The following is a 26,926-nucleotide window of genomic DNA, read 5'->3' on the forward strand; positions in this document are numbered from 1 at the left end:
ACACAGTCAGACAGACTCCCGCATGCGCCCAACCGGGATCCACTGGGCACGCCCACCAGGGGCGACGCTCTGCCCACCAGGGGGCATCGCTCTGCCGCGACCAGAGCCACTCTAGCGCCTGGGGCAGAGGCCAAGGAGCCATCTTTGCTCCAATGGAGCCTTGGCTGCGGGAGGGGAAGAGAGAGACAGAGAGGAAGGAGGGGGGGGGTGGAGAAGCAAATGGGCGCTTCTCCTATGTGCCCTGGCCGGGAATCGAACCCGGGTGCCCTGCACGCTAGGCCGACGCTCTACCGCTGAGCCAACCGGCCAGGGCCTTCCACAATGATTTTAACTGAGAAATTGAGTTATTTCTTATAGGACCCTCTTATCATATTAACAATTTTTTAGATTCCTATAGCAATTTTAATGTCCTATCACCACATCATTGCAAAAGGTTAGCATTTATGAATTTTAGGACTGAGCCTATGGATAATTAAATGTCAATCCTAATAGTATAAAGGTTTTTATTTTTTATTTTTTTCTTCTTTTCCAAGTGAGAGAAGGGGAGATAGGGAGATAGACTCCCACATGCGCCTTGACCGGAATCCACCTGGCAATCTCCGTCTGAGGCTGATGCTCTGCCCATCTAGGGCCAGGCTTGCAACCAAGCTATTTTTAGTGCCTAAAGTGGAGGCTCCACAGAGCCATTCTCAGTGCCCGGGGCCAATGTGCTTGAACCAATCAAGCCATGGCTGTGGGTGGAGAAGGGAGAGAGAGAAAGAGATGGGGGGGGGCAGAGAGAAAAGGGGAAGGGGAAAGGGAAGGAGTAGAGAAGTAGGTGGTCACTTCTCCTGTGTGCCCTGTCCAGGAATTGAACCCAGGACATCCACATGCCAGGTTGATGCTCTACCACTGAGCCAACTTGCCAGGGTCATATAAGAATATAAAGCTTTTTAAATTAAATTAAAGGGTAGAAAAGTGCAATTGGAGAGAAAGGCACCCAACACAGGTGGGTTATGAAGTACCTAACACCGGACACCTGAGCCTGCAATGAGGAATATGTGGTCAGGAGCCAGCCACCAGAGGATCGAGGGGTCTGGGGTGTTTAGCACCAGCTCCCTTAAGTCCTCGGTTGAGGGCTGTTCCAGAGTGCCTTGATTTCATAGCACTTTAATTTGTCACGTGCTCGGAAGAGCAGGCTCTAAGTTCAAGAGAAAATTCTCGTATGGGTGTATGCAGATAGACTTTAGCTGCTGAACACCTAGCTTTAGAGGGTCAGGTTGCAACCTGGCACTGACTGATGTCAAAGCCATTGCTTCCTGAATCATGACTGACTGATGCGAACGTTCTCCAGGTGTTACATGATTAACTGAAATTCTAGATCGAAATCACAAGGTCCTTTGGCATGGCACCTCCTTATTTTATCTCCAGAGCGAGATAAGACCCTTTAAGAATTAGCTACATATTTGGCCTTAATGTTGCCTCTTAAAGCCAAATGTTTGTAATCAGCTCAATTTCATATTGTGCAGACATCTGTGTTTGCTGGACGCCCCGTCATTCCATAAGCTCTGTTTGAAAATGAGTGGCAGCCTGGTCTGAGTACCGAGTAGGGAGCAAGGGCACACACTGCGTGGAAGGAGCAGCCGTAGGCAGAACTGAGTCAAGAGTGGGTTCACGCAAGCGCTTCTCTAAGTTGTTAATTTTTAACTCATTCCTCTCTGCCTGTTCAATGTGACAGACGTTGCTACCTCCCCAACCCCAATTCTTGTGGCTTCGGTGTTGCTTTTCTTTGATGGATTGCTGCAAATTTCAAAGTCTAAGCATCTATTTGCTCACTTAACGCAACACCAGACAACTAAATCTGACCTTTGGAAAAGGTCCATTAATGATTGACAACGGAACTGTCAAGATGTAGAAGACAACACAGGAACAAATAAAAACAACCCGAGGTTGCAATAACCTGTGAAGATGTTCACCCGGCTAGTTTGTATCAGTGATTACGAACAACATGCTAAATCAATACTTCAAAAGTCTATATATGACTATTATCGGTCTGGGGCAAATGATCAGGAAACCTTGGCTGATAATGTTGCAGCATTTTCAAGGTAAGAAAACGTATTTATTTTTAAATCATGTTTTAAAGTCACATAAAGACATTCTACCAAAATAACTTCTCCTAGTTTCCATGTTGATGACGTGGCATTATGTGTCTAGATATATGCTTGGTAGAGGGAAATAATTGGGATTATGAGAAATCTTGGGCTTTTACATTGTTTCAAAATATTTCAAGCCTGGGAATATCAAACAATTGACGGAAGAAGCCAACAGTAAGTTTCCTCACTTGGAATTACGTGAATAACTAACCGTGTATAAGAATAGTGGTAAATTCTGAAAACCCACTTCCTTTTTCTCTGAGCACGGCAGCGAGAGTCTGTTCATGGTGTAGAAAGAGCATTGAATGCAAGATAATCATCTTCTCTGGTTGAACCAGAACAGATTGTAGCTTCAAATGTTTCTAATCCTGCTGGCTTTTCCCCCTCATCGTTCATTTTGATGACTGTTGTCCAAACTTTCCCTTTAGATTCCAATCTGTCTATGTAGCATCAATCTTTCAACTTAGTTCGTCTCCACTCCAAAGAGCTTCCTCTCTCTTCCAAGTTCATTTTCCCTTGACTTCCATATTTCAAAGCACAAGATGGTGGGTGTCATGGTTTATGTTTTTTTGCTTGTAATAAAAACAAGAAGCAAAATGGCTTTAAAGGACTATTTTATCTCTCAGCGGTTATGGAAATGGTTTATTTGCTCGAGTAGGGAGAAGAGCCCTCAATACCCTGCACTCGTACAGGCTCATGCAGTTCACATTATAGCCTTTAGTAAAGCCTATGAGTGTCACGAATGCTCATTGATGGTGATAAATTAAAGGCAAAAAGGCAGAAAATATCCAGGGGAAAAATCTGCCTTTCTTCTTGATTTCTACTTTAGTCTAGAGAAAAATGATTCAAAATCACTTTTCCATATATAAATTAGGAGAAACGAAATGAATCCATTCTAACCAAGGTAGTTGCTGACAAGCAGCATAAATTCACCTGCAAATCAGTGTCGGAGTCTGGGAACTGGGTGAGGTTTGGAGCTGCACTGAAACCCCTTGCAGCCTCGACTTTGTCTCAGATCTTCCCTGGCAACCAAGGGAGCTGGAAAAATGCTGGAAGAGCTGTGGGAAGGGAAAAAGTTGGTTAAGAGTAGTGGAGGGGCTCAAACTCCTGCATCTTTTCCAATTATTAATACTTGGGGTCCCTTCACAGTCTTTTGCTCTTGGAAGAAGCCTCTTCTTGGGCCCGTGCCAACTCCATCCCCCAGGGAATGTGGTTTGCTAATTAGTAGTCTCGCGAGGACAACACCTGAACCCGAATAGCTTATTCTAACCAAGGAAATTTCAAGCCCTTGTTCGGCTATGGATCTGGTGTGTCGGCGTTCCTTAGATATCCATGCTTAGGTGACCAGCTATTCCATTCACGTCCAGTCTTCCTCTCCCCTCAGTGCTCTTCAACCCCCGTCAGCCCTCCTCAACCCCCTCAACCCGTGCTAGTTCATTAATTTACCAGCACTTACTAGGAGTCCCTATGGGGTACAGTACTACATGCCGAGGTCAGAGCAGTGAGCCAGACAGAAAGCTCCTGTTTGCAGAAGCTACTATTCCAATGGACGCCCGTGGAACTGGCCTCCGTAAGGCTGGCAGGTTGCACCGGTGCCAAACGGACCCAACACAGTGGGCCCAGTGGAGCCTCTGAGAGAGAACCAAGAGGCGCAGCAAACAGACCACCTCTGCAGCCCGAGACACTCCAGAAACTTCATGAAATCTAAAAGGCCGTGTGGGGCAGGGCACTACCAGGTTGTGCACTGGACCTCACAGATTGTGCGGATAACAAGGGGCTTGCTGCAGGGAGCCTTCTGAGCCTGGGTGCAGACAGAGCAGTTTAAGGACAGGACACAGACCCAGAGCATGAGTTGGCACTCTGCCACCTCTCCCACCAGCCTTGATCACTCTCCTAGGTTCGCCTTGAAAGGGGAGAACATGGACATATTAATGCACTTCCTCTGGAGGGTGGCTCATGCTATTTCATTAACAACCACTTCAGGGCTTTTTTTATTATTATTATTGCAACAAATGTTAGGGACCATTGCCTATCTCCCATCCCAGGTCCCCTTTTACTGTGTAACTTGCTGGTGACCCTTCTTCCCTCAGCCTGTCTGGAGCTGAGCACATGGAACTAAGAATAGATTTTCTGTCAGGGTTGCGGTGGCTTTGGGTTGACGGGATGAAGGGAACGGATCTGAAATCCCTCATTCTGATTTAAATGAAGACTACAAAACCACCAAACCTCACATAACCTGTCGTGACACAGTGACAGGGGATTTTAAAGACATTTATGAAATTTATACACCTCCTCCTCACACAAGTACAATGAAGGTCATTCAGAGTGACAGCTTCTGTCTCTCTGCACTTAGCTCTGATAACTACATTTTGGAGTTCTGGGGTCATGGGGTCACTTCTGTGACCCAGCAGCTGCTTGGAGACATTTCTGGGTAAGACCTGGGACTCTAATATATGGAACCACCCAGAAGAACAGAGTTTTCTATTGCAAACATAACGAAAACAGAGCAAATATCAGCTTGCTGTATCTTACATGGTCTGACCCGAATGGAATTAATTAAAAAAACAAAAACAAAAAAGCAATAGTTAGATTCTCTTACACATTAACTTGGTATATCTTTCTCAGCCAGGGTCTGCACATATCTGGTGGGGTTTTGTGAAATTATTGTTGGTGGAAAGTAGTTCTACAATTATTTTGTGACATTAGGTAAGGAAGCTATTCTCATTCCTTTTGCATCCCTTACTGACACTTTTAAATAACTGATAGTAAAAGTGATAACATTCTCTCTCTCTAATATTTGAGAAGCAATAGAAAGTTACCAGTGGCATTTTCAGTATTCTTTTCAGAAGGCTTAGCTAAATGTCACAGAATCATTTAGCTAGTTTGCTAAATGGGTAAATATGTTTCCTTTTGCTCTTGCTTGATGAAAGGCAGCTAATTATCTCTTATTTTTGAGGATTCATATGGAAAGAGATTTTATATCCCAACTATTTTCTCCTCTCCCTCCACCCCTCCTCTTTCCCTTCCCTTCTACGTCTCCCCTTCCACCTCAAAGCTGTGGTTACTTTATCCAGACAAGTGTTCACACACACACACACACACACACACACACACACACACACACACACACACACAATCATGTACCAATCCAGCCAGGAGGTTCAAGGAGCTCTTCAGAAATCATTAAAAAATAAATGGCAAACAATAAGATTATCAAAATAGTGGTACTGTGTGTGTGTGTGTATATATATATATGCAAGAGGGAAAGAGAGAGAGAGAGGGGGACAGGGACAGACAGGAAGAGAAAGTGATGAGAAGCATCAACTCGTAGTTGTGGCACCTTAGTTGTTCATTGTGGTATATTTTATATACATATATTTTATGTTTTAAATTCTCAGAGTAAAACAATAATGAGAAGAAGTTAGACTACAATATGATCATCTTACAGGATGTGTGACACATGCACTCACTGTGTTCAGTTGGTGGGATGCAGTGACAGCAGGGAAGCCAGGTGAGGAGTGAATGAATGTCTTCCCTCAGCAGCGTAGTCCCTCATGCGGAGTGTGTAGGGCACCTGGGTTTTTGAGAAATTTAGTTTGAGGCCCTTGTTGAATGTGAAGAGTGGGTCAAAAGTCCGATTAAAGGATCTTTTACTGTTCTTCTTTTATTCAGGCATCTCATTTTCCATCCTTTAAAAGGCTTATTATTCAATTTCTTCCATTGTTATGTCAGTTTTCATATCCATTTTCCAAAGTAGAGGTTTCAGCAGAGCACGGTCCAAGGTGATAGCCAGCTACTATTTTATGTAAGATTTTGGGGGAAAATTACTTCAATTGAAGGTTGGGGGTGGCGTGGGAAGTCAATGAAATTATCTAACAAGGTGAGTTGTCATTGCTCTCTGGAAGATATCAAAATGTGGAGGATTTCTTAGAGAATATACGTTTTTCACGCCATTGGTCTTTAATCTAATTCTGTCTAGGAATTGCATTTTGTGCCTTGGTTGGCAAGTCTTTCTAATATCATCTGTGGAACAAAAACTAATGTGTAGGGAAGCAAGAACATGCAGTTATTAGACTGACTGCACCACCATGTGGACAAGTGTAAAACTACTGCTTGATAGAAGAATTGAACTTTGTCTTGTAAATGCGAATTGATATTTAAAAATGCCCTTCTGCCTCCAGACAGACAGACAGACACACACGCACACACATACACACAGCCCAAAAGCCTAAGTGTGCTCTTCATAAAAGCTTCCATTGTTTCTTCAGCTCTAAGTAAATATTAATGCCCTCCAAGGCCTGCACTCTAATGGCTGCTATTAAAATCTTTCTCGTTCTAATAATACACTTAGAGATGATAGGTAAAAAAAAATAGCTCTCTTCAAGGCCTCTGCCCCCTTCAAAATGGAGATCAAAGAATCATGCTGTGAGGGTCAGCGGGGAAGAAAAGACTCCCAGCAGCAGAGCATGTGGTGTGACGGAAAATAATGACGATTATAATGTTCGAAGCCATTGCAAAGAAATCGCACAGTGAAACTTCTTTATTATGCTTTTCTGTGGCTGGTTGTTTTTACTTCATTATGAGAGGAAGGGTTAGATTACAGACCGTTAGCTATTCCTCAAAGCAACATGAAGGCAGATTTCTCCTTCCGCTATAGGAAGTAGGTTGCACTGAAGACTCTGGAGGCTGGATTTGTTTTGGTTACTCCATTACTACATCACACTTCACTGTATTAGCTAAAAACCTTGATGCCGTCCGTAGGAAGCAGAGTTGAACCTAGGTAATGAAATGTATGTACCGGATAGGTACACATGTGTGTGGACTCACACTTATTGTCTTAGTGCTCCTTAGAATAGGGATGTATTTTCTTCTGTTTAAATCTGTTACTAATGAGGAGTAAAATAATCCTGAACAAAAATGAGATATGTATTTTGCCAAAAGGAAAGAGAACTAGTTCTCTTGTAAATTTTATAAGTGAAGTGTTAGTTCTTGGTGTTTTTATTGCAACACAAAAATAATCGCAGAAAAAGGCCTTTAAGATAACATTCAATAGTCAAAAATTCTTTAACTTGAAAACTCCAGTCTCAGACAAATAATATTTTTGAAGGAAATACTCAATTTTAAACTGAAAGAAAAATTAATCTTCCTTCATCATTATACTTCAATGGATAGAGTTTAGCTTAAGGATTTTGAAATAAAACCCACACAAGTGCCTGAAGCTTATCTATTAACACACAAACACACACATGCACACACGCACACACACACAAAGTAGAGATAGTACATCTTCATAAACTAGAATCTGACTTCCATGCCTTTGTATACCATCTTCAAATGGCTTGGAGGAAGTGAAAGAAAGCTATGTTCACACAAGAAACTTTAAGTGAATGTTCATAGTGATTTTATTTATAATTGCACCAAATCGGAAACATCTTAAATGTCTCTTATGAGGCAAATGGATAAACAAACTGTGCTGCCTTCTTACCACGGGATATTATTCATCAACCAATAGGAACAGTCTACGGATACTTGCAGCAACATGGGTGAATCTCAAGTGCATCATGCCGTGTCAAAGAAGCCAGGCTCGCAAGCCAATATATTGTATGTATTTATTTATATAATGCAAAGTAAAACTGTATGGACCAAAAAAAAATTGGTGGTTATTATGGGATGGGTAAGGGAAGAGTCTCACTACAAAAGGAAAGGGGAGATTTTTCAGGAAGGTAAACCTTTCTAGATAGTGATTGTCTTGGCAGTTACACGACTATGCATTTGTCAAAGCTCACAGAACGACCTTCAAATGGGTGACTTCTACTGTATGTTAAATATACCTCACTTGGAACAATGGGTTGAAAAGTTCATTATTATCTTATTGCTAATTTTGCATCTTAACAAACATTCAAATTGCCCGCTCTCCTTTAGCTCTGTAAAGTAAGTTGCTTGACAGGAAATGTAGAAGAAAGTAGTCTCTTTTTAACTAAAGCATAATGTCAAAGCTCCAGTTGTGCTTTTGAAATTCGAATTTTTTTTTTTTTAATTCTAGATGGAAGCTGTATCCACGGATGCTCCGAAACGTTGCTGAAATAGATCTGTCAACTTCCGTTCTGGGGCAAAGAGTCAGCATGCCAATATGTGTTGGGGCTACGGCCATGCAGTGCATGGCTCACGTGGATGGGGAGCTGGCAACTGTGCGAGGTAGGAAGAAGGTCCTCACGCAAAGGGACAGAGGGAGGCCAGCGTGCAATGACTCCCTTCTCTGTATGCATCAAGCACACACTTCCCTGGATGTTTTCACCGTCACAGAGATGAACCTCACTGACTCTACTGTCAAAATACTTGGTCTCGCGCATCCCACTGCTCTCCTTTCTAACTGTATCACTCTGGGCAAAATACTCTTTGTGCCTTGGTTTCATCAGGGAATAAAAATAGAACCTGCCTTCTTGGGTTACACACATAAAGTGCCTGAAACAGTGCTTGGCACAAAGTTGTGGCTCAGTAACTTTTAGTTATATTATACGTATTAATATCAACATCTCAGAAAATGGGGTCTGAGAAATGGACTCACCCTGGGTGATGGAGTGAGGTAGTGGCAGAGACGGGACTCAACTTGTAGCTACCTTATTTCAAAGCCCTTCCTGCTTCCCCCAGACCCATGAGACTATCGCAGTGAAAGAGCAAATGCAGTGACATGATTGGTTGTCTTTTCTGCCGTGGTTTTGAACCATGATTTCTTTCTTTTTTTTCTTTTTTCTCTCTTTGTTCTTTTTTAACAGAGACAGAGAGTCAGAGAAAGGAATAGACAGGGACAGACAGACAGGAACGGAGAGAGACGAGAAGCATCAATCATTAGTTTTTTGTTGCGACACCTTAGTTGTTTGTTGATTGCTTTCTCATATGTGCGTTGACTGTGGGCCTTCAACAGACCAAGTGACCCCTTGCTCAAGCCAGCGACCTCGGGTCCAAGCTGGCAAGCTTTACTCAAACCAGATGAGCCTGCGCTCAAGTTGGCAACCTCAGGGTCTCAAACCTGTGTCTTTGGAATCCCAGTCCGACTCTTTATCCACTGTGCCACTGCCTGGTCAGGTGATTTCTTTTCTTTTTTTAACTGATAGGTTATTTTCACAAAAGAGCATTTCCAACTTTGGAGGATGGAGTGATGAGAGATTTAAATATTTATAAAGAAATTTCTTATTAGGGCTAATTTATTTATAACCCTGTGCTCTAGCAAGTGTGAGCACTTGAGAAGGAATATACAGTGATTAATCTCCCCACATTCTGCTTCAGAAACACAAATGAAGTCGGCAGTGAAGTCTATCTGACTTCCTTTGACACTAAACAGAGCAGGTAATTCAGGTCCAAAGAGTAGGAACTGAACACTATATTAAAGCATTTTAGTTGTAAGGATTATGGATCTGGTGGACCCATTCCCCTCCTTGAAATGCTTTCCACAGAATTCTGCCAGGACGTTAACACAACACAGCAGTGAGGTCATACCGGATGCACTTAGCATGGAGCCTGGGGCTTTCTTTTTTTTAACTCCAGGACCCCACACAGATCAATGGCCTTGGTCCCCAGCCATTTGTCTCTGGTAATCCTGAGATATGGGCAGAGAGAACAGAAGGGAGGGGGGAGTGCTAAGTGGGTATCTATCTATTTAAATGGGGGACAGTGGCCTTCCAAACATGCCATGGACACCACCCACTAAAACCAAAGCAAACAAGTCCACATAAGAAAGCGAAACCACCATGCTCTAAGTTTTTATAAAAATGACAGCAAATAGCAAACTTAAAGAAAAAGATATGGCACTGCCAAAAGCCCCTTATATTTAAAATATAAAATAACTTATAGCACAAAATAGATGAAAAGATATAAGTAGAAAAAGACATAACTAGGAAATTCACCAATGGAGACATAAAAGTGACTAAAAAAACACATGAAAATTGTTCAGTTTCCCAAATACTGTAAATGTAAGTGATGAGCATGTATTTTATCTTTGATATGTCAAATTATGATTTTAAGATTAATACAGCTTGATGAGTTTAGGAAGAAAAAGTGCATTTTTAAAGACTGTTGAAAAGAGGGTCAAGTGAAATAAGAATTTGGCACTGTGTGTCCAAGTTTTAAAAAAATGTGAATTTGTATGCAGTGTTGTAAATTCTCTCCTAAGAATTACCAGGAAATACTAGTGATTCTGAGGTTATTCATAACAGGAAATTTGCAGGGAAAAAATCCCCAAACACCCAAATGTCCCTTAATTGGAAATAGGTTACAAAAAAGAGAATACATTAAAAATGGGATAAATTAAAAAAAATCCTATCATAGATAGAGGGTAATGGTATGGAAACGTGCCAGTATAAGAAATTTTAAAAAGCAGTAGCAAACAATAGTAAGGACCTGCAGTCTGTTTCTCTCTAAAGGCGAAGAAGGCAGACTATCCTCTACCCATGTTATGGATGACTCATGGGATTGCCCCCGACTTTCTATTCTTCTTAGTTTTGGTCCGCATTTCTAAGGTGTCCTTTGAATTGTTTTGTAAGAAGGGAACAATAAAAACTGAATTTAAAAGCGGAAAGGGAAACAAAGACGGGCCCATGGAGAGAAGGGGAAAGAGGTGGAGGCCATGCGGGCAGGCTTAGCACGCAGCGCTCCCTGCGTAGAACACCCGGGAGTATTTACATGCGTGTTACTTTACTTGATATTTGACAGGTGTTACCATCCCCATTTTGTGGGCAGAGAGCTGGAGTGCGGAAGAAAGCAGGTTTTTGTAGGTAGTCAATGACGGGACTGACTCGCCACCTCCTGCCTGATGGGTCCCAGTCACTGCTTCTCATTTTTGGTGGGGTGGCAGGAAAGATGAGAAGAAAGCTTACTTTGAAATGATAATTTGATAGTTTAGGCAGGGCTATTTTATCCAACATTATTTCCTCCTGGCACTAGCCCGGAGGCATTATTCAATACCTATTGAAGTATTCCTTTTCATTTCTTTATCAAATGCCCCTAAATCAATGAGATGTTTCAGGCACTGTTCTAAATACACTGCTCACAAAAAATTAGGGGATCAGGGAACCTGCAGATACTCCAGTGCTTTCAGCCTTCTGTAGAGTGCATTTCCACCAATGAAATAAAAGTTGGTTTTGCATCTCATTTGCATAATCAAACAACTTTCTTTGACTTGTCGTTTGCTTTTCTAATGCTCTTGTTTAATAATAAAAAAAATCAAATGCTTCTTTTTTAATCCCTTCCTATTCATTTTGAAATATCCCCTAATTTTTGTGAGCAGTATACATTACAAAACATTGAATCTTTGGAGCAGCCCAAAGAAGTAGAGCTATGATGAAGTCCATTTTACACAGCAGCTGAATAACTTGCCGCGGGTCACACACAATTCATAAATAACGAAGACTGGATTCAGACCCAGGCTGTCTGGCTCCTGGGTCTGCGCTTCTCACCGCCTGTGCTGCCTCGAGTTTCCAGAACAAGCCTATAAAATGTCATGGGGGAAGCCTGTTTATCTATTACAATCTCCTAAAAGTAATTAATCTCTCACTTTCTGTACATTCTAAGCAGGCCCCCAGGAGAGTGGGATGAGGTGGAACAGGCGGAACAAAGGTGTGGTGACAGGAGAACATACGGGAACTGGCAATGAAAGGTGACACCCAGCCCCCGGAGAGCATAAGATCCTGGATCCCATTCCTGTCCCCGCAGTGATATCACAGTGTATATTCCAGTAGCAGAACCCTCCCTTCCAGATTTAAAACATTGTAAGGGCTTTCTTCTATACGCCAATTACCACCTATGGCTTGATGGTCTGTTTGATATTTAGATTAATTCTGAAAGCCAATGGTAATTGGCTCAGAACAGAGAGTATTACTCAGTTGGTGCGTTTGGGCTGTGGATGGCTAGTGGCCCTGGGGAAAGGATGTGGCCTGGAGCAGATGCTGTAGATACTTATCATTTGTATCAGAACGTGCAACTGTTTGCCCGCTGTTTTCTCTGGCAGAGGAATTACAAATGTCAGGATGGGTGGCTGGGAGTGGGTGAGCGGGAAGGACCACTTAGCCAGTGATGCACAGGAGTTGTGTAAATTCCCATCTCTTTTCGATCAGATTTCCAATCCTGCTGCCCAGTGCTCCCCAGTGGGATTGAGCCCCATTGCCGTCAGAAGTAACCTGCTCGTGGACACCCCTGTCATTGACCCTCTTCCCATCCCTCTCACTTTCCTACTCCATCGACTCACCTTGTGATTGTTCCCAGAGGAAAGACTTGTGCTCACATATTTGTCCCATTGTTCACTTCTGGAAGGACGCAAACCAAGACGGGGCTAACTGAAGATCATGTACAGCCCACAGCCAAGTTCAGTCAGTGTCAGAATACTCAGATTTGGTAGGGGGGACTTTCTTTTCTCACAATTCCAGAAATCAACATAAATGACGTAGCTGATATTTGGCTTATCCATTGTTTCAAAATATGGATATCCTCTCAAGCAAGCCTGATCCTTGAGGAGACTGTTAAATCTACAGAAATTGTTCAGAAGACTTCCTTTTTCCCCACCATCTTAATTATCCGACCCCAAATCAAGGTTTCCTATTTCCAGTGCCTTAGCCCCTAGCTAGAAGTTAGGACCAAATTTCAAGGGATAAGAGTTAGTGAGCGATTCTCTCTGGAGAGATTATCCCCTTCATTCAGGCCAGTAAGTGTAGGAGAGATTCATTCACATCCCCAGAAAATGGTCTGGCCTGAATAATTAAAATGGGCTTCCAGAAAGTTCTGGAAGTGGCCATGGTACCACAATCTCATCTTCCCAGTTGGGGCCTCAGACTTCTTCAAAAGGGCCTGGCTTTAAGGACATTTGGCCTTTCTTCTCACCACGTGGGGCACGTCCTCACTATAAACTGTACCTAAGAACCTTTTTACATGGCTGTGTGGTTGTAGAGTGACCAATGAAGTGATGCTTTTTTTAAAAATTGATTTTAGAGAGAGAGAAAGGAAGATAGAGAAAAACATGGACTTGTTGTTCCACTTATCCATATATTCACTGGTTGATTCTTGTATGGGCTCTGACTGAGCCTTGTACCCGCAACCTCAGCATATCAGGATGGCACTCAACCAACTGAGCTACCTGGTCAAGGCCAGAAACCTTGATTTTTATGTGCAATCTCCTGGTTTTTAAATATTGGCAAATAAATCAAAATTCTCTAAAACACTGTTTGGGGCAATAAAGCATAGCCAAAGCAAACACTTCTGTGGGCTACATAATGTTCCTTGGGCTGTCCGGCTGGGACATCTGATTTATGTGAAAATTCACTGCTAACTACATAGTTTCACTTCTTGTGGCTGGTCCTTTTCACTCTCTAGGATTTCGTTTCCTCCTTGATAAAGTGAACCGCTTAAGCTAGGTCAGTGGTTTGCTCATTGTGTCTGAAGGCGGCTGGAGTTGTACCCCAGGATCTCGGGGAAGCGGGGTGTCGCTGAGCCATTTCTTCGCGTATTGCAGTTCAAAAGAACATTCTTTTTAAGAATTTTATTGACTTTGTTTTTTTTTTTTAATGTTTAATTGAATTTGTTCGGGTGATACTGGTGAATAAAATTATATGGGTTTCAGGTGTACAATTCTATAATACATCATCTGTATATTGTATTCTGTGTTCTCCACCCCGAGTCAAGTCTCCTTCCATCACCATTTATCCCCCTTTCCCCTCTTCTACCTCCTCTGCTCCCCTTTCATTTTGAAATTCCCACACTGTTGTCTGTGTCTATGAATTTCTCTTTGCTTAATCCCTTCAGTTTTTCCATCCAGTCCCCAACCCCCTCCCCTCTGACAGCCATCAGTGTGTTCTGTATCTATGAGCCAGTTTCTATTTTGTCTGTTAGTTAATTTTGTTCATTAGATTCCACATATAAGTGAGGTCATATGGTATTTCTCTTTCTCTGTCTGGCTTATTTCACTCAGCATAATAATCTGCAGGTCTATACATGGTGTAGCAAAAGTAAGCTTTCCTTCTTCTCTTTATGGCTGAGTAATCTTCCATTGTGTAAATGTACCACTGCTTTTGGATCCACCCACGTGTAGGGATGGGCACGTGAGCTGCTTCCATATCTTGGCTATTGTAAATAAGGCTGCAATGAACATAGAACCTGAATACACACTTCTCCAAAAAGGGCATTCAGGTGGCCAATAGACATATGAAAGGATGTTCAATGTCACTAATCATGAAAGAAATGCAAATTAAAACCACAATGAGACATTGCCTCCCACCTGTCAGAATGACTATCTTCAGTAGATCAACAAACATGTGTTAGTGAGGATGTGAAGAAAAGGGAACCCTCGTGCACTCTTGGTGAGAGTTCAGCCACTGTGAAAAGCAGTGTGAAGTTAGCTTTCACTGTCTTATGAGACCATCTTATGTCTAGCAATTCCCCTTCTGGGAACACATCTGAAGAAACTCAAAACACAAATTTGAAACAATTAAAGAACAGTTTTTTTAAAGCAAAAGTTCTGTTGCTGAGACAAAAAGAAAGGAAAAAAGAAACTTCCACAGTGAGTAAACTCGAAAAAGGAAAACAGTAAATTTCCAACAGTAGATGATCATTATACATTTTTGTTCTGTATATAATAGTTTTGTGCCCACTTTAACTTTTATCAAATATAAAAAGAGAGACCATTCAAAGTAGAGAACCGACCGTCCTTATATTTCTGAAGTCCCAGCTCTCTCTTCTGCTTTCCACCCTCATACCAGCCCGGGAAAACACAGGCCATAGAGAGAGTGAGCCCTTGTGAGCCTCTGGCATTCATTTCTCACAGTTGCATTCTGGGAACAGAGGAGAGCAAGCAGGCAGGCGTTTCTCTCTGGATCTTCCTGAAAGCACAAGTAGGTGTTAATTAATGCTACATAAAATTTAAAAGGGATACTTCAAAGTCTTGTGGAAATTGATGAGAGCAATGAATGTCTGCCAGGCAATCTGAATCTATAAACTCACCTGTCCTTGACTACCATCCAAAAGTATGTGAGCACAAAGCTTTAAGGATCTTCTTCCAACTCCTGTGGATCTGGAAACGGAGGCTTGCGGAGGTCAAGTACTCTGCTCAAGGTTATTGATCCTGTATGCAATATGGTAATGATATCCTGATCAGATACTGATATTTCCAAATGTTGATAACTACAGCAAAAACCCTCAGACAAGCTCTATGTTGTAATCTTGGAATATTAATTGCAAATGTTCTGTTTTGATAGTTGAATCGCTTTAGTTTTGAGAGGATGAAATAAGCCAAAGAATATGAAACTCATTAGGAAATAGGAGCTTTGTGCAAAATTCAGAAACATAAATAAAGGGCCTTGAATTTTAAACAAACAAAGATTTAAACTCTTAAGATAGAAGGAAAACAGCTGGGAAACAGTGGAGAACAGTTTGCCACGCGTTGTTATGATTAAGAGTTTTATTGCAGTAGATGACTTAGTCAACATTTTGATAATTGACAATTGTTATATTAAAGCAGTCACATAAACGTTTCTACTTACAATGGCGCATTCATTCAAAAACTATTGGATTGCTTTTTGATTTTTAAAGTTTTATCATTCATATAACTTTCAGGAATGATTATAAAATTGTTTCTGTAAATATTTAACATAGTAAGGGCAGTAGCAATAATAAACATAAAAGAGATGGTCTCGTTAGGTTAAATTTCCATCTTGGAAGAAAAGTAGAGCATCTCTAACTTCTCAAAGGACCAATTAATAAAATTCTTACTATTCAATGAGGTTTTTAGTATCATGGAAATGCCTCTGGTTTTAGGCATAGTGGCTGCAGTAAATTTTATTTCATCCTCTGTGGTACTACATTAGCTCTTCTTGCTCCAATGAAACATGGAAAGTCAAAAAGAAAAAGAAGGAAAGGGATTAATCATTCATTTATCCTTTTGCTTCTGACTTGTTATACAGACCACTGCCACATGAGGGCGTGCTGGGACCTCAAATAGAGACAAAGTCAAACCCCCCTAATGTGTTCCAGGAACGCTCAGCGTATTAGCAGATTCTTATTAAACTGTCAAAAGAAGAAGAAGAAAAAAAGATTTTAAAAGAAATTCCTGCCCCTGGATGCAATTAGAGGCTACCACACAGGATTTGATGGGCCATAAAACCATTAAATCTAAACACTTTCTTTTTGAGCCTAAAAGGCCAGCACATTCCAAAGTGAAGTTTGGGACTCAGCTCTGACTTGACCACCTATTAAGGTGCAGGTGGGACAGATTGCAGAGGAGCACAAAGAGCCATACAGACCCCAGCGAACTGAGTCGGGGTGTAGGTGAGAGCTTTAGCTGTTGAATTTTCTGGATTTTCCGAGATTAAGTGATCAACCTTAACACTGAGTGAAAGACCATTCAGCAAGAAAAATTGTCATTTCCTTTGCTCCAGACTCAAACGATGGATTTTTGAAAGCTTTATTGATTTATATATTTATGTGTTGTACTAGGTGACCGAGGAGATATACATTTCAGCCTAACTATGAGGAAAATATCCCCGTTATTCTCAGTCTTACCTAAAACCAGGAAAAGCACCAGCTTTGCTTTAAATAAAACTCTTACTCCTTCTGAAGTGATGTCTTTTATACACCAGAAGCTTGGGGTTTGCATTCCTCTTGTTAATTCTTGCGGAAGACCTGCAAGGTGGTTACCATTCGTCATCTTCCTCACTTGAGGTGGAGGCAAAGCACGCCCTTGACCAAGGTCTGGGGCTGGTCAGCGGTTGAGATGGGGTTTGATCTGTTTCACTCTAGAACCTGACCCAGTGATTAGTCTTTGTTCGTTATTTTACCACTTTTAACTAGGAAGAATCAAAAGCAGGGAGGACTAATGGAGAAAGGACAGTTCACTTAAATTTTGTCCAAAATACAGCAGTTGGAAGGGGAATATCTCTTTGCATCATGGTAGTAAAAGGTAAAATCAATTCACACCTTTTCTCACTCTTATTTTTAACCTACTTCAGCTGATTTAAGTTTTGAACCTTTTTTGCTAACCATTAAAATTCAGTAGACATGCTCTTTCTGCATACACATTTACATATGCATATATGTTAAAAGATTATGGACATCTTTTTGTATATATGCATAGACATATAGTATATACTTAAAGTGTGCAATTCATATTTAAAATTTTTCAAAAAATGATAGATTCAGTGTTTAAGTAGCTATTAAAAATTAGACTTCAGCTATGTTAATGACCAATGTCAAAAAGTATGATTTCTAGGACTTTGTGCCATGATTTAAGTCATTGTACAACTTGCTCGAGAGGAAGAGTAGCCTCTTCTGAAATTACTAGTGTGCCTGATGACAAAGTGGCCACTGGGAAGTCAGACTCTCACTTGTGTACCCCACACTGACATTAAACCAAGGGATGGAAGTCATCGGGTGCAAACTTGACACTCCTCGACACTGTTTTAAAAGGCATCTTACTGTGGTGTGGTCTCCACGCGATCCACCTGTTGGCCCAGACCTGACAGCTCAATGACCTGACAGACTCATAGCCTGGGAATTGTTACAGCCCAGCTAACGTTTTAGTCTGTCGCAGAGATGAAGTGGGAGCAGGGAAGGGAGGGTTAACGTGTCATTGGGACTTACTCTTCCTCAAAAATATTTCCATACAGTAAAGAGCTCTCAAGGTGTAGCAACAGGGCGATCATCGTGATGCTACTGCCCGAACTCGGACAGTGGACCATCAGGAAAGCACAGGAAAGGCGATGTCTGGTTTCCTGGTCTTTCTGGGCAGTGTTTAAATTGATTAAGTTCCCTAAATAGTGAATTAAGATTTGTTTTATCACTTCTAAGTATTTCAAGCATAATTGTAGTGGATGTTTTGTCCTTCTCTTAGATTATTGACTTCAGAACATTCTTTTTTGAGTAATCCCAATGGTAATTTCAGACAGTCATAGAATATGTTAATTGTGTTTTTAACAAACCTGTGTACTGGTCGTTCCTGTGCAACAAGATGTTGACACACTCAGTGTCTGTGAGGTGCACATGTGTGCAAACACTTTAGTGTGTCAGACCCTGAGTTCAGACCCACACAACTGCTCGCTACTTTGTCATTGCATAGTTTCCCCATTACATAATGACTTCCTGTGCAGATGACAAAATGTGTTTTCTTAACAAAACTTCAGCACAGCTGCTTTGATGACTAAGTTTTGCAGGAGCTTTTTAATCAAATGTACCTAAAAAAAAACAAAAACACTTTAGACCCTTTGAACATATTACTCCTTTTGCCTTCAAACCCACAATTTTGGAAACTTCACTCACCTTTCCCATAAAGAAGAACCATTTACAAAGAAATCATTTGGACCCATAGTAGCACATGGCTTCATTGTTCTGCTCTAATCCGGGGCTGTGATTATCCCACATGAATCAACGTTCCACATTGTAGACATTCACTGCTGTTGATAGCTAGTATTTTATATGTTCCTGTTTGTGGTTGTGGTAGGGGCTGTGCGTGAACGTCATGATCAGACGTGTTATAACCCCTTCCTTGTCAATCCCAGCACGGTGAACTTTGGTTATACTTGATGATTCAGCATCTGACTTACACATGTAAGACTGTTGGACCTGACGTTAAACACGTGGAAGCAATCTGACAATTGGTAAATTGTGCCTGCCTTCTCGGCTCTGAGTAGCCTCCCTCTCTTCTTCCTCCGCTTCTGCCATCTTATTTTTATTTTGTCATTTACTTTTGCTTTTAATCTAAAAGCTGGGAAACTGGGCAAATCCTAGATAAGCAAGATTGTAAAATATATCTGAAGGTTAAGTGCGCCGAAGGGCTGTTACTGTAATGCAATTTAATATCTTGACTTGGAAACTAGTAGGAGATGAACGCGTCAGAATCCATGCCTATCACTGGAGGGACACCGGCAGAGAGGAGAGACAGACCCATCAGCAGGATGAAACTGGCAGTTGGAAAGCCACACCCCAGGCACTGCCTACAACCCCCACCTGTACATGTCTCTCTCCCATTTTCTATAAGGTTCTATCTTTACTTGGGGATACCTTGTTCTCAAAGTATCAACAAGGATACCTTGTTCTCAAAGTATCCTCCAAGAACAAGAGCATTCATATCATTGGTGAGCTGGTGAGAAATGCAGAATCTTAAGTCCCATCCCAGACCTCCTGGGTTAGAATCTGAGTTTTACCAACATCCCCCCATGAGGGGAAGGCATTGGGGGGAGGGGGCACAGGAGAGGCCGAGGGAATAAGGGGGTGGGGAGAGATATATTCAGTGGGACACTTGAATCTATGTAAACACAAATTAAAATCATAAATAAAAAAAATAAATATATAGTAGTCTACTGTATAACTGTATTGGCATTAAAATATAGGAAAGTATTTTTATAATCCCCAGTGGTCAAAAAATAAAACCAGAATGAAAAGATGATGTATTTGATTACATGAAAATCAGAACCTAGGCTCTGAAAATAAAACAGTATTATAAACATAAAAAACAAACCCAAACCAAGACATCCCCTCCTCATGATTCTGATGCAATCAAAGCTTGGGGAGCACTGCAGAGACTCTGCAAGGAAGGTTCCGGTGCTTCCAACCAAGGGCCCGGCACAGTTCCTCAAAGACGAAGCAGTGTTAGATGTGGCATGGACACGTCAAGAGCTGTTCAGTGTAAATAAATCAAAATTATGCCTATTTTTTTTGGGGGGGGGTCACATTGGCAAAAATATATATATATTAGCATGTCACAGAATTTTAGGAATTACTCTATGTGTGCCATGAGATGGAAAAGGTTGAAAATTGTTGATCTAGAGCAGGGGTCTCAAACTCAACTCAGCATGTGGGCCGCAGAGCAAGATCACAGCTGTTCGGCGGGCCGCACTAGGTCTACAAAAGGCAACTGTTACGCAACACTTTTCTCACTGCAGTTGAAAACAAAAAAAAAAAATCAGTACAACAAGCACAATCGTACATGCAGTTTACTCAGTGTCACAAAACGACCAGAAACTGTAGTTCGCATCACAACTGCTGTTAACTAAGCTAATATCTAGCTAGGATGCTAGAGAAATGAAAAATACAAGTAGGCCCCTAGGCTTACTTAATTTTATCCAAAATATTTTGAACTTCGTGGATTAGTCTGCGGGCTGCACAAAATTGTTTGGCGGGCCGCATGTGGCCCGTGGGCCGCGAGTTTGAGACCCCTGGTCTAGAGTGTTAAAACTTAGGTGTCTATTCTTGAAGCTAGACCTCAGGGATTCTAAAGAAGGAGCAAGTGGAAGTCACAACAGTAAGGAAATAAGGTTCTATTATACAGGATCAATGTTTGCTTGATGGTGTCGCCTCCTGGAGATGTTAGCCAAGATTTTTAGACTTGAATCAACAGTCGAGACCTTCATGATGAGCATGAACCAGGCCTTGCCTTTATGGTTACACCACCTTACAGGTGGTCCCCATTTTGCCAGGAGTTGCAGAAATGCAACTTGCATGCGAGTCTTCTGCTACTGCCCCAGCGGCTGGGAACAGGACGGGGTCTACGCAAGCTGACCCAGCCTTTGTACGCTAACGTCGGACAGTTGCTGCTTTCCGGAGTAGCAGGTCAGACTTTCATTGTGGAAAATGAATAGAGAGAGAGTACAGACTTTGAAAATATTTGTGCTTTCAAGCCCTAGACTAGCATAATTCTAAGTAGAGTTTCGGAACAAAGTCTGACTATGCTAGGTCACTTATAAAATTTAAAAGCTTGTAATTTTTGTCCCCGAAAGAGTGATGGGAACTAGGAGAGTATCCTTGCATGTCCTGGCAAAGGTGATGTTTGAAATATTTAGCAACCAGCCCCGTACAGGACTTTGACCAATAAGAACAGATCCTCAGATGCTGTCTCTAGTGCTCTAACATGGCTCTAGATGTCCCCAGCTCTGTCAGGCATTAACCATTCAATTGCTGGATTGGGCAAAGGGGCCAGGGATTCCTTGGGAAGAGACTGGAGTGCTGGCAGATTGAAGGGACTCTGGAGAGGGGATCAGGTATCTTAGAGCCATGGTTATTTACCAACTGGATGGAAGTTTTTCAGTATTGTAATAAGCAGAACTGTTATTCTGGTATGTACCAAACAGTATCTCTGAATGGTTCTTGCAAAATCCCAGGCTCCCTTATCTCATTCTAACGTAAAGCTGTGTCAAAAGCAATGGATGTAATCCATTAATAATTTTCCTTTGTTGTAGCAAATAATTACCAGTGAGCGGGGATCACAGTGATCAGTGGTGTATGTTCCACGGAGCATGGATCCCTCTAAATTCTGCTCCTGTTCTCTTCTGGGAGTCCTATCTCAGCCTCAGCTCATAGTACCTCTGCATAGACTCTGATAGTCCCCCTGCATCCAGGAGGAGAGTCTCATTAAATTCATCAAATCACCAAATAGTTAGTGAATGCTGACAACTGGAAACATTTGAATTTGGGGGGAGAGGGGGCTCTGATTCAAACGTTCAGCTCCTATGGTTAATCACTGGAAAATAAACACTCAGCACCAATGACCTCGGGAGCCACTACTGTTGGAGTGAAGACTCGGGCATAGGCGGCCTGGAGCGGCCTCGCTCTGCTCTGGACATACAGTGTTTGTGAGCGCTGCCATTCAAATTTGGTGGTGTAGGTAATATAAATATTTTTGATGCATTTGTTTGTAGGATTTCAATGATCTGTATGGAATGCCTGTAGATAGTTCTTATAAATTACCGGAGATATTTTTGAGGATCTTTTTTTATCTTGTTGGTAGAGCTGTTTAAGCCTTTGTGTAAACTACAAAATGGCGCCCTACCATCTTCTAATCCTTTTTTAGTGGGACCATTATGTATGGCAGGCACACTTTGCTCTTCCGGTGTGTGTGTGTGTGTGGGAGGGGTGTGGGTGGCAGGTCTCACCCATTGTTTCCCAAGGTCCCATGTCTTCCCAGAGCTGGGAGGATGGGCATGTTCCTCAGGCATGTGACAGCTGCTTTCTGGGTTGTCATGGCCGTGAAGGATTGGGGGAATGCATCTACCTAGGCTTGATACCAGGGGTGTCTTTTCGGCACCTGGGAGTTCTAGAAAGATCATTGCTTGCTGGAGGGTAGTAGTCAGACATGTTAGGTCCTTCTCCCCCTCTGCTGCCCATCACTATGTGACCTTTGTTAGGTCACATCCTCTTCAGGACATAATTTCTTTGCGGGAAATTGATGATTAGGGGGTTCTGACCCAAACAAGCCATGTCCTCTGGTGTTCTCTCCCAATGGCAGTGGATGGTCTGAGCTATTTTCCATGTTTACAAATCTTAATGAAAACCAGACAACAATCCAGATGTTTATATGTGTTACTCCTTAATAAAATGTGGCTTGTTGGACAACATTTTGCAAGCCATGGCTCCCTATGAAAGAAATTACCAAAAGAACACGTGGAGGGAACAGATGAATGCTACCTAGACAATCTCATCTGCAGCTCAGATCTTCTTTATTGGGCCTATGACCTGAAGGACAGGGATAAAAAGCACCTTCAACGCCATAGAAAAAGTAACATTTAATGAAAACAAAATCCATTTTATTATCCTTTGAGCTTAGCATTTTACTATCAAGTGATAATGGTACTATTTAAACATCAACATGTGTGGCAGGTGGATCTCAGTAGAGGAACATGTGGGAGTCTGTCTATCTCCCCTCTTCTTATTAGAAAATAATAACAGTAAATAAATAGAAATAAACCTCAGCATGTAGTTCGGGATGAGCAGTATCAGTAACGTCTAGAGCTGGTTACAAAGGCAAGTTCATGGGCCCCATCTCAGACCTCCTGAAGGAGAAATGCTTTACAATCTGTGTTTTCACAAACACTCCAGGGCGTCTGTCCGCCCCCTACCGTGTGAGGAGCATGGAAGCTTTGTCACCGCTTAATGTTGCTTTCTAAGAGGCGGGTCACCTGATTCTCATCATCACCCCGTGTCACTCGGGCAACTACTTTTCCTCTCATTTGATACAAGATGGGTACACAGATAAGTCAAATGACAGTAGGGTCTTGTGGTCAATTCTATTTTGTATTTATTGTTTATCTTTTGGCATGCTTGGTAGAGGGCATATAAACATTGTATCAGTTTCTCCTCCACTAAAGCTGACCCCAATTTTGCTACGTATGTTCTGAGGAAAGATCATTACCCACATTCCTTCCAATTCTCTAAGACAAATGGGTAGAGAAATTTGATTTTTCACTTATTGGCTCATTTTTTGATATCTTGCTCAAATGGCTGTAAAGAAACTGCTTCTACTTGAGAAGTTTAGCATATGTATTTCATAAAGTTTTAAAAGACAATGTAAGTGGTACGATCCACATTTAACACACTTTGTAAAAAAAACTTAAAAGTTAAAAATATTATATATAATATTTCTTTACCCATCTATCTATTGAGGAGGGCATATCTATCAATCTATCAAGCAATTTAAGGAATTGGCTCATCTAGTCGTGAAGGCTGGTGAGTCCAAAATCTTCAGGGTAAGCTGGCACATGGAGACCAGGGATGATTTGATGTTACAATTTGAATCTGAAGAAAGACTGTTGACAGAGCTCTCTCTTCCTCAGGGAAGGTCAATCTTTCACTTAAGAACTTTGACTGATTGGCTGAGGCCCACCCACATATGAAGAGTAATCTGTCTTACTCAAAGTCTACTGACTTAAATGTTAATCTCATCTAAAAAAATACCTTCACAGAAACATCCAGACATGTTTGAGCAAATATCTGAGTACCATGGCCTCACCAAATTGACACAGAATTAACCATCCCAAATATATCACTTTGAATGGAGCATACATTTCCTTTTATATAATATATGTCCTATTCCCTGAGGTTGGGTATTCAGATGGTTCCCAATTTCTTTCACCTTCCGTTCAGCACACCTTTGGCTAGTTGACTTGTTTTTGTCTTCAAGATCAATTCACAGAGTACAGAAAAGAAGGCATATTTCTCACTTTTTGAGCATTTGACTTCTTCTTGCCAAATTGCCCTTGTGGATGTTTTTACCCCTTGGACTACAGTCTAAGCCTTTGGAATGGGAAACTGTCGGGCTTGCCTGGATCTGCCCCCTTTCTTTCTCAGCCTGCAGGTCCCTGGGAACTGGCATGATGCTGAGCTCCTGGGCTACCTCCTCCATTGAAGAAGTGGCAGAGGCCAGTCGCGAAGCGCTTCGCTGGCTGCAACTGTACATCTACAAGGACCGTGAAGTCACCGAGCGGCTGGTGCGACGGGCTGAACGGATGGGCTACAAGGCCATATTTGTGACAGTGGACACCCCTTACCTGGGCAACCGCTTCGACGACGTGCATAACAGGTTCAAGCTACCACCCCATCTCAGGTAACTGCGGGTCTCGATCTCCCGGGCCCTGGAGATGGCTCCTAATTCTCTTTGCTCTTTTCATGAGCCAGCTCCAAAGCTCCTCTCCTGTTTCCTAGTGAGCAGTCTGGGGAATGAGTTGTTCACAGAGCATTGGTCCCAAAGTCTGGTTGAAAGGGATCTTGTCCAATCATTATAGGGTCTGGATTCTAGAGATAGTGTTATTCTGAATAGCCACATAATTTCTGTCAAATCATAACCATTTTGTGAGTGACATGTACTTGAGTTATAAAAGAGAGATAGAAATGTCCCATATATTTATAAATGTCAAATAAATTCATGTCCCAGAGTACATTAAGGGTTTTGGGAAGTATGAATTGTCATACAGATAGAAGATACTTATTACAGCCCAGGCAACAGTTTTATTGTGACCCAAATCAAAGAGCCACCTGTTAACTTTATTTTTCATTGTATGATATTTGGGACAACTAGGGCTAGGAAGATTGAAGAAAGTTTAAAGAATTGAGACAAAAGAAGCTGCATGCTTAATGCCTCATCGACTCCTTTTTTGGACAATATCCCTCTCTAATTGTAGATGCACTGGTTCATTCATTCATTCATTCACTTACTTGCTTGTCTGAACATAATCAATGTGTCTATTAATCTATAATTGAACCATGATGGATTCATTAAGTCATTTAACTTGCCCATTAGCAGGGAACTGTTCTTCTCCCTGTGATGATTTAGGGTTAGAATCATCTTTAGTAAAGCTGGGAATTCAGTGGAGTTCACAGACCCCGACCTCCCTAAGCTATAGACCCCTTTTCCCTTCTGTTTTTTCCCTCTCCCAGTTCCCACCAAAATCTGCTCTGAGATTTCTCATGCCTGCGTGTGACAGATAACCTTCAGGGCTGAATGCACGTGGACAGGCATCAAAATCTTAGCTTTAATGGAAGACGTTTGGATGATGGGATTTCATAGCCTACGTGGGAGTCTGGGAAACAATGAAAGGTGCCTCTTTCTATCTTAGACCTCATTTTCTATGGGCTGTTGCCTGCTCTGTCTACATTGAAAGTTAACCCTTCTGAAAGATTCCAAATCGTGAAGATTCAAAGTCAAATCAGCCTGACCTGTGGTGGCTCAGTGGATAAAGCGTCGACCTGGAAATGCTGAGGTCACCGGTTCGAAACCCTCGGCTTGCCTGGTCAAGGCACATATGGGAGTTGATGCTTCCAGCTCCTCCCCCGTCTCTCTCTGTCTCTCTCTCTCCCTCTCTCTCTCTCTTCTCTAAAATTGAATAAATAAAATTAAAAAAAAGTCAAATCAGCATTTCGTATAAGTACAAGAAGATTGTTGGAAGCCAGGAATTCCATATATGTTATAATATATATATAATATATATATAATATACATGTTATAGAACAGCCAGCATGTAAGTCTATATACAGCCTTGTGTGTCACATGATCAAATAGTATATACTTATTTGAGTATAAACTGTTGTGTGTAAAATCGCTATTGAACCATATATATATATATATATATATATATATATATATATATATAAATTAGCTGCCCGATGTTATTTACGTCGAGGCAGGTTTAGGATATCTTTGCATGTGGCACTTTCAGTGGCCAATGAGAGAAGGAGACAGTGCTGTCCCCATCAGACCTGCCTCCTGCACCCCAGGCCCTGGCTTACCCGAATACCCTTATCTTTTAAAGAAAACAAAAGCTAAAGTTCCCTGACATCTTCCTACTTCTTGCCAAATTCATCAGTAAGTAGATGGCTTCATATTTTCCTAATATGAGATCTGTGTTCATATTATTTCTCTATTTTGATTACCTTATTTTTTAGACTTTATGAAATAATTAGCCTAGCATCTAGGCTTCTGACCGGAAACGGTCTTCATTATTTTTCTTTGGCTGTTTCAAAAGGAGTCTGCTATCCCCCCGTTCCAATTCATACGACTGCTAACAACCATAATAATGACAGTTGGGTTATTGTTGCCACTTAAGAGGCACCTTCTCATTGTGGATAACAAAAGGTATTCCCACTGGTATCTGTCGAGATGGGAGAGATGCCACAGGGTCACGACGCCTGGTATGTCCTGCTCCTGCGGTGCCAGGGCCACTCAGTCAGGAGTGGAAAGGTTGATTGGCTTTTCCCCCCCTTTTCCTTTGCTCCTGGGCTCTGGCCCAGATGACCCGAAAGACCACAAGACAAAGGTTCTTTTCAGCTGTCCGTATGCACAGCGGTGGCCAGGGCTCCACAGCTTGTCACATCTCCCGTCTGAAGATGATCAAATAATGAGCAATACAGCCCGATTACTGGGAACACAGGAAACACCCCACAGCCTGGTACCCCCACCCCCCAGAGTGCCCACTGGCCTCATTGGTCCTAGTGGACCTCAGAGTGGGCCGGCACCTTCCAATTGGCTTCCCCGCGGCCCACATCGAGCGGTCGAAGGCAGA

The 26,926-nt window shown here is 41.9% G+C and overlaps 1 protein-coding gene across 1 annotated transcript in view; it reads left to right on the plus strand.

Moving 5' to 3' along the window:
* Window positions 1–1,928: 1,928 nt before the first annotated feature.
* HAO1 (hydroxyacid oxidase 1) overlaps window positions 1,929–26,926 on the plus strand; it is a 46,741-nt gene continuing 21,743 nt past the window's right edge. The window contains exons 1-3 of the mRNA XM_066387207.1: window positions 1,929–2,084; window positions 8,176–8,327; window positions 24,219–24,474. Coding sequence (XP_066243304.1) covers window positions 1,948–2,084; window positions 8,176–8,327; window positions 24,219–24,474 — 545 coding nt within the window. The 5' untranslated portion in view covers window positions 1,929–1,947. The remainder of the gene's footprint in view (window positions 2,085–8,175; window positions 8,328–24,218; window positions 24,475–26,926) is intronic.

The sequence above is a fragment of the Saccopteryx leptura genome, chromosome 5 (assembly GCF_036850995.1).
Source record: "Saccopteryx leptura isolate mSacLep1 chromosome 5, mSacLep1_pri_phased_curated, whole genome shotgun sequence".
Classification (NCBI taxonomy): Eukaryota; Metazoa; Chordata; class Mammalia; order Chiroptera; family Emballonuridae; genus Saccopteryx; species Saccopteryx leptura.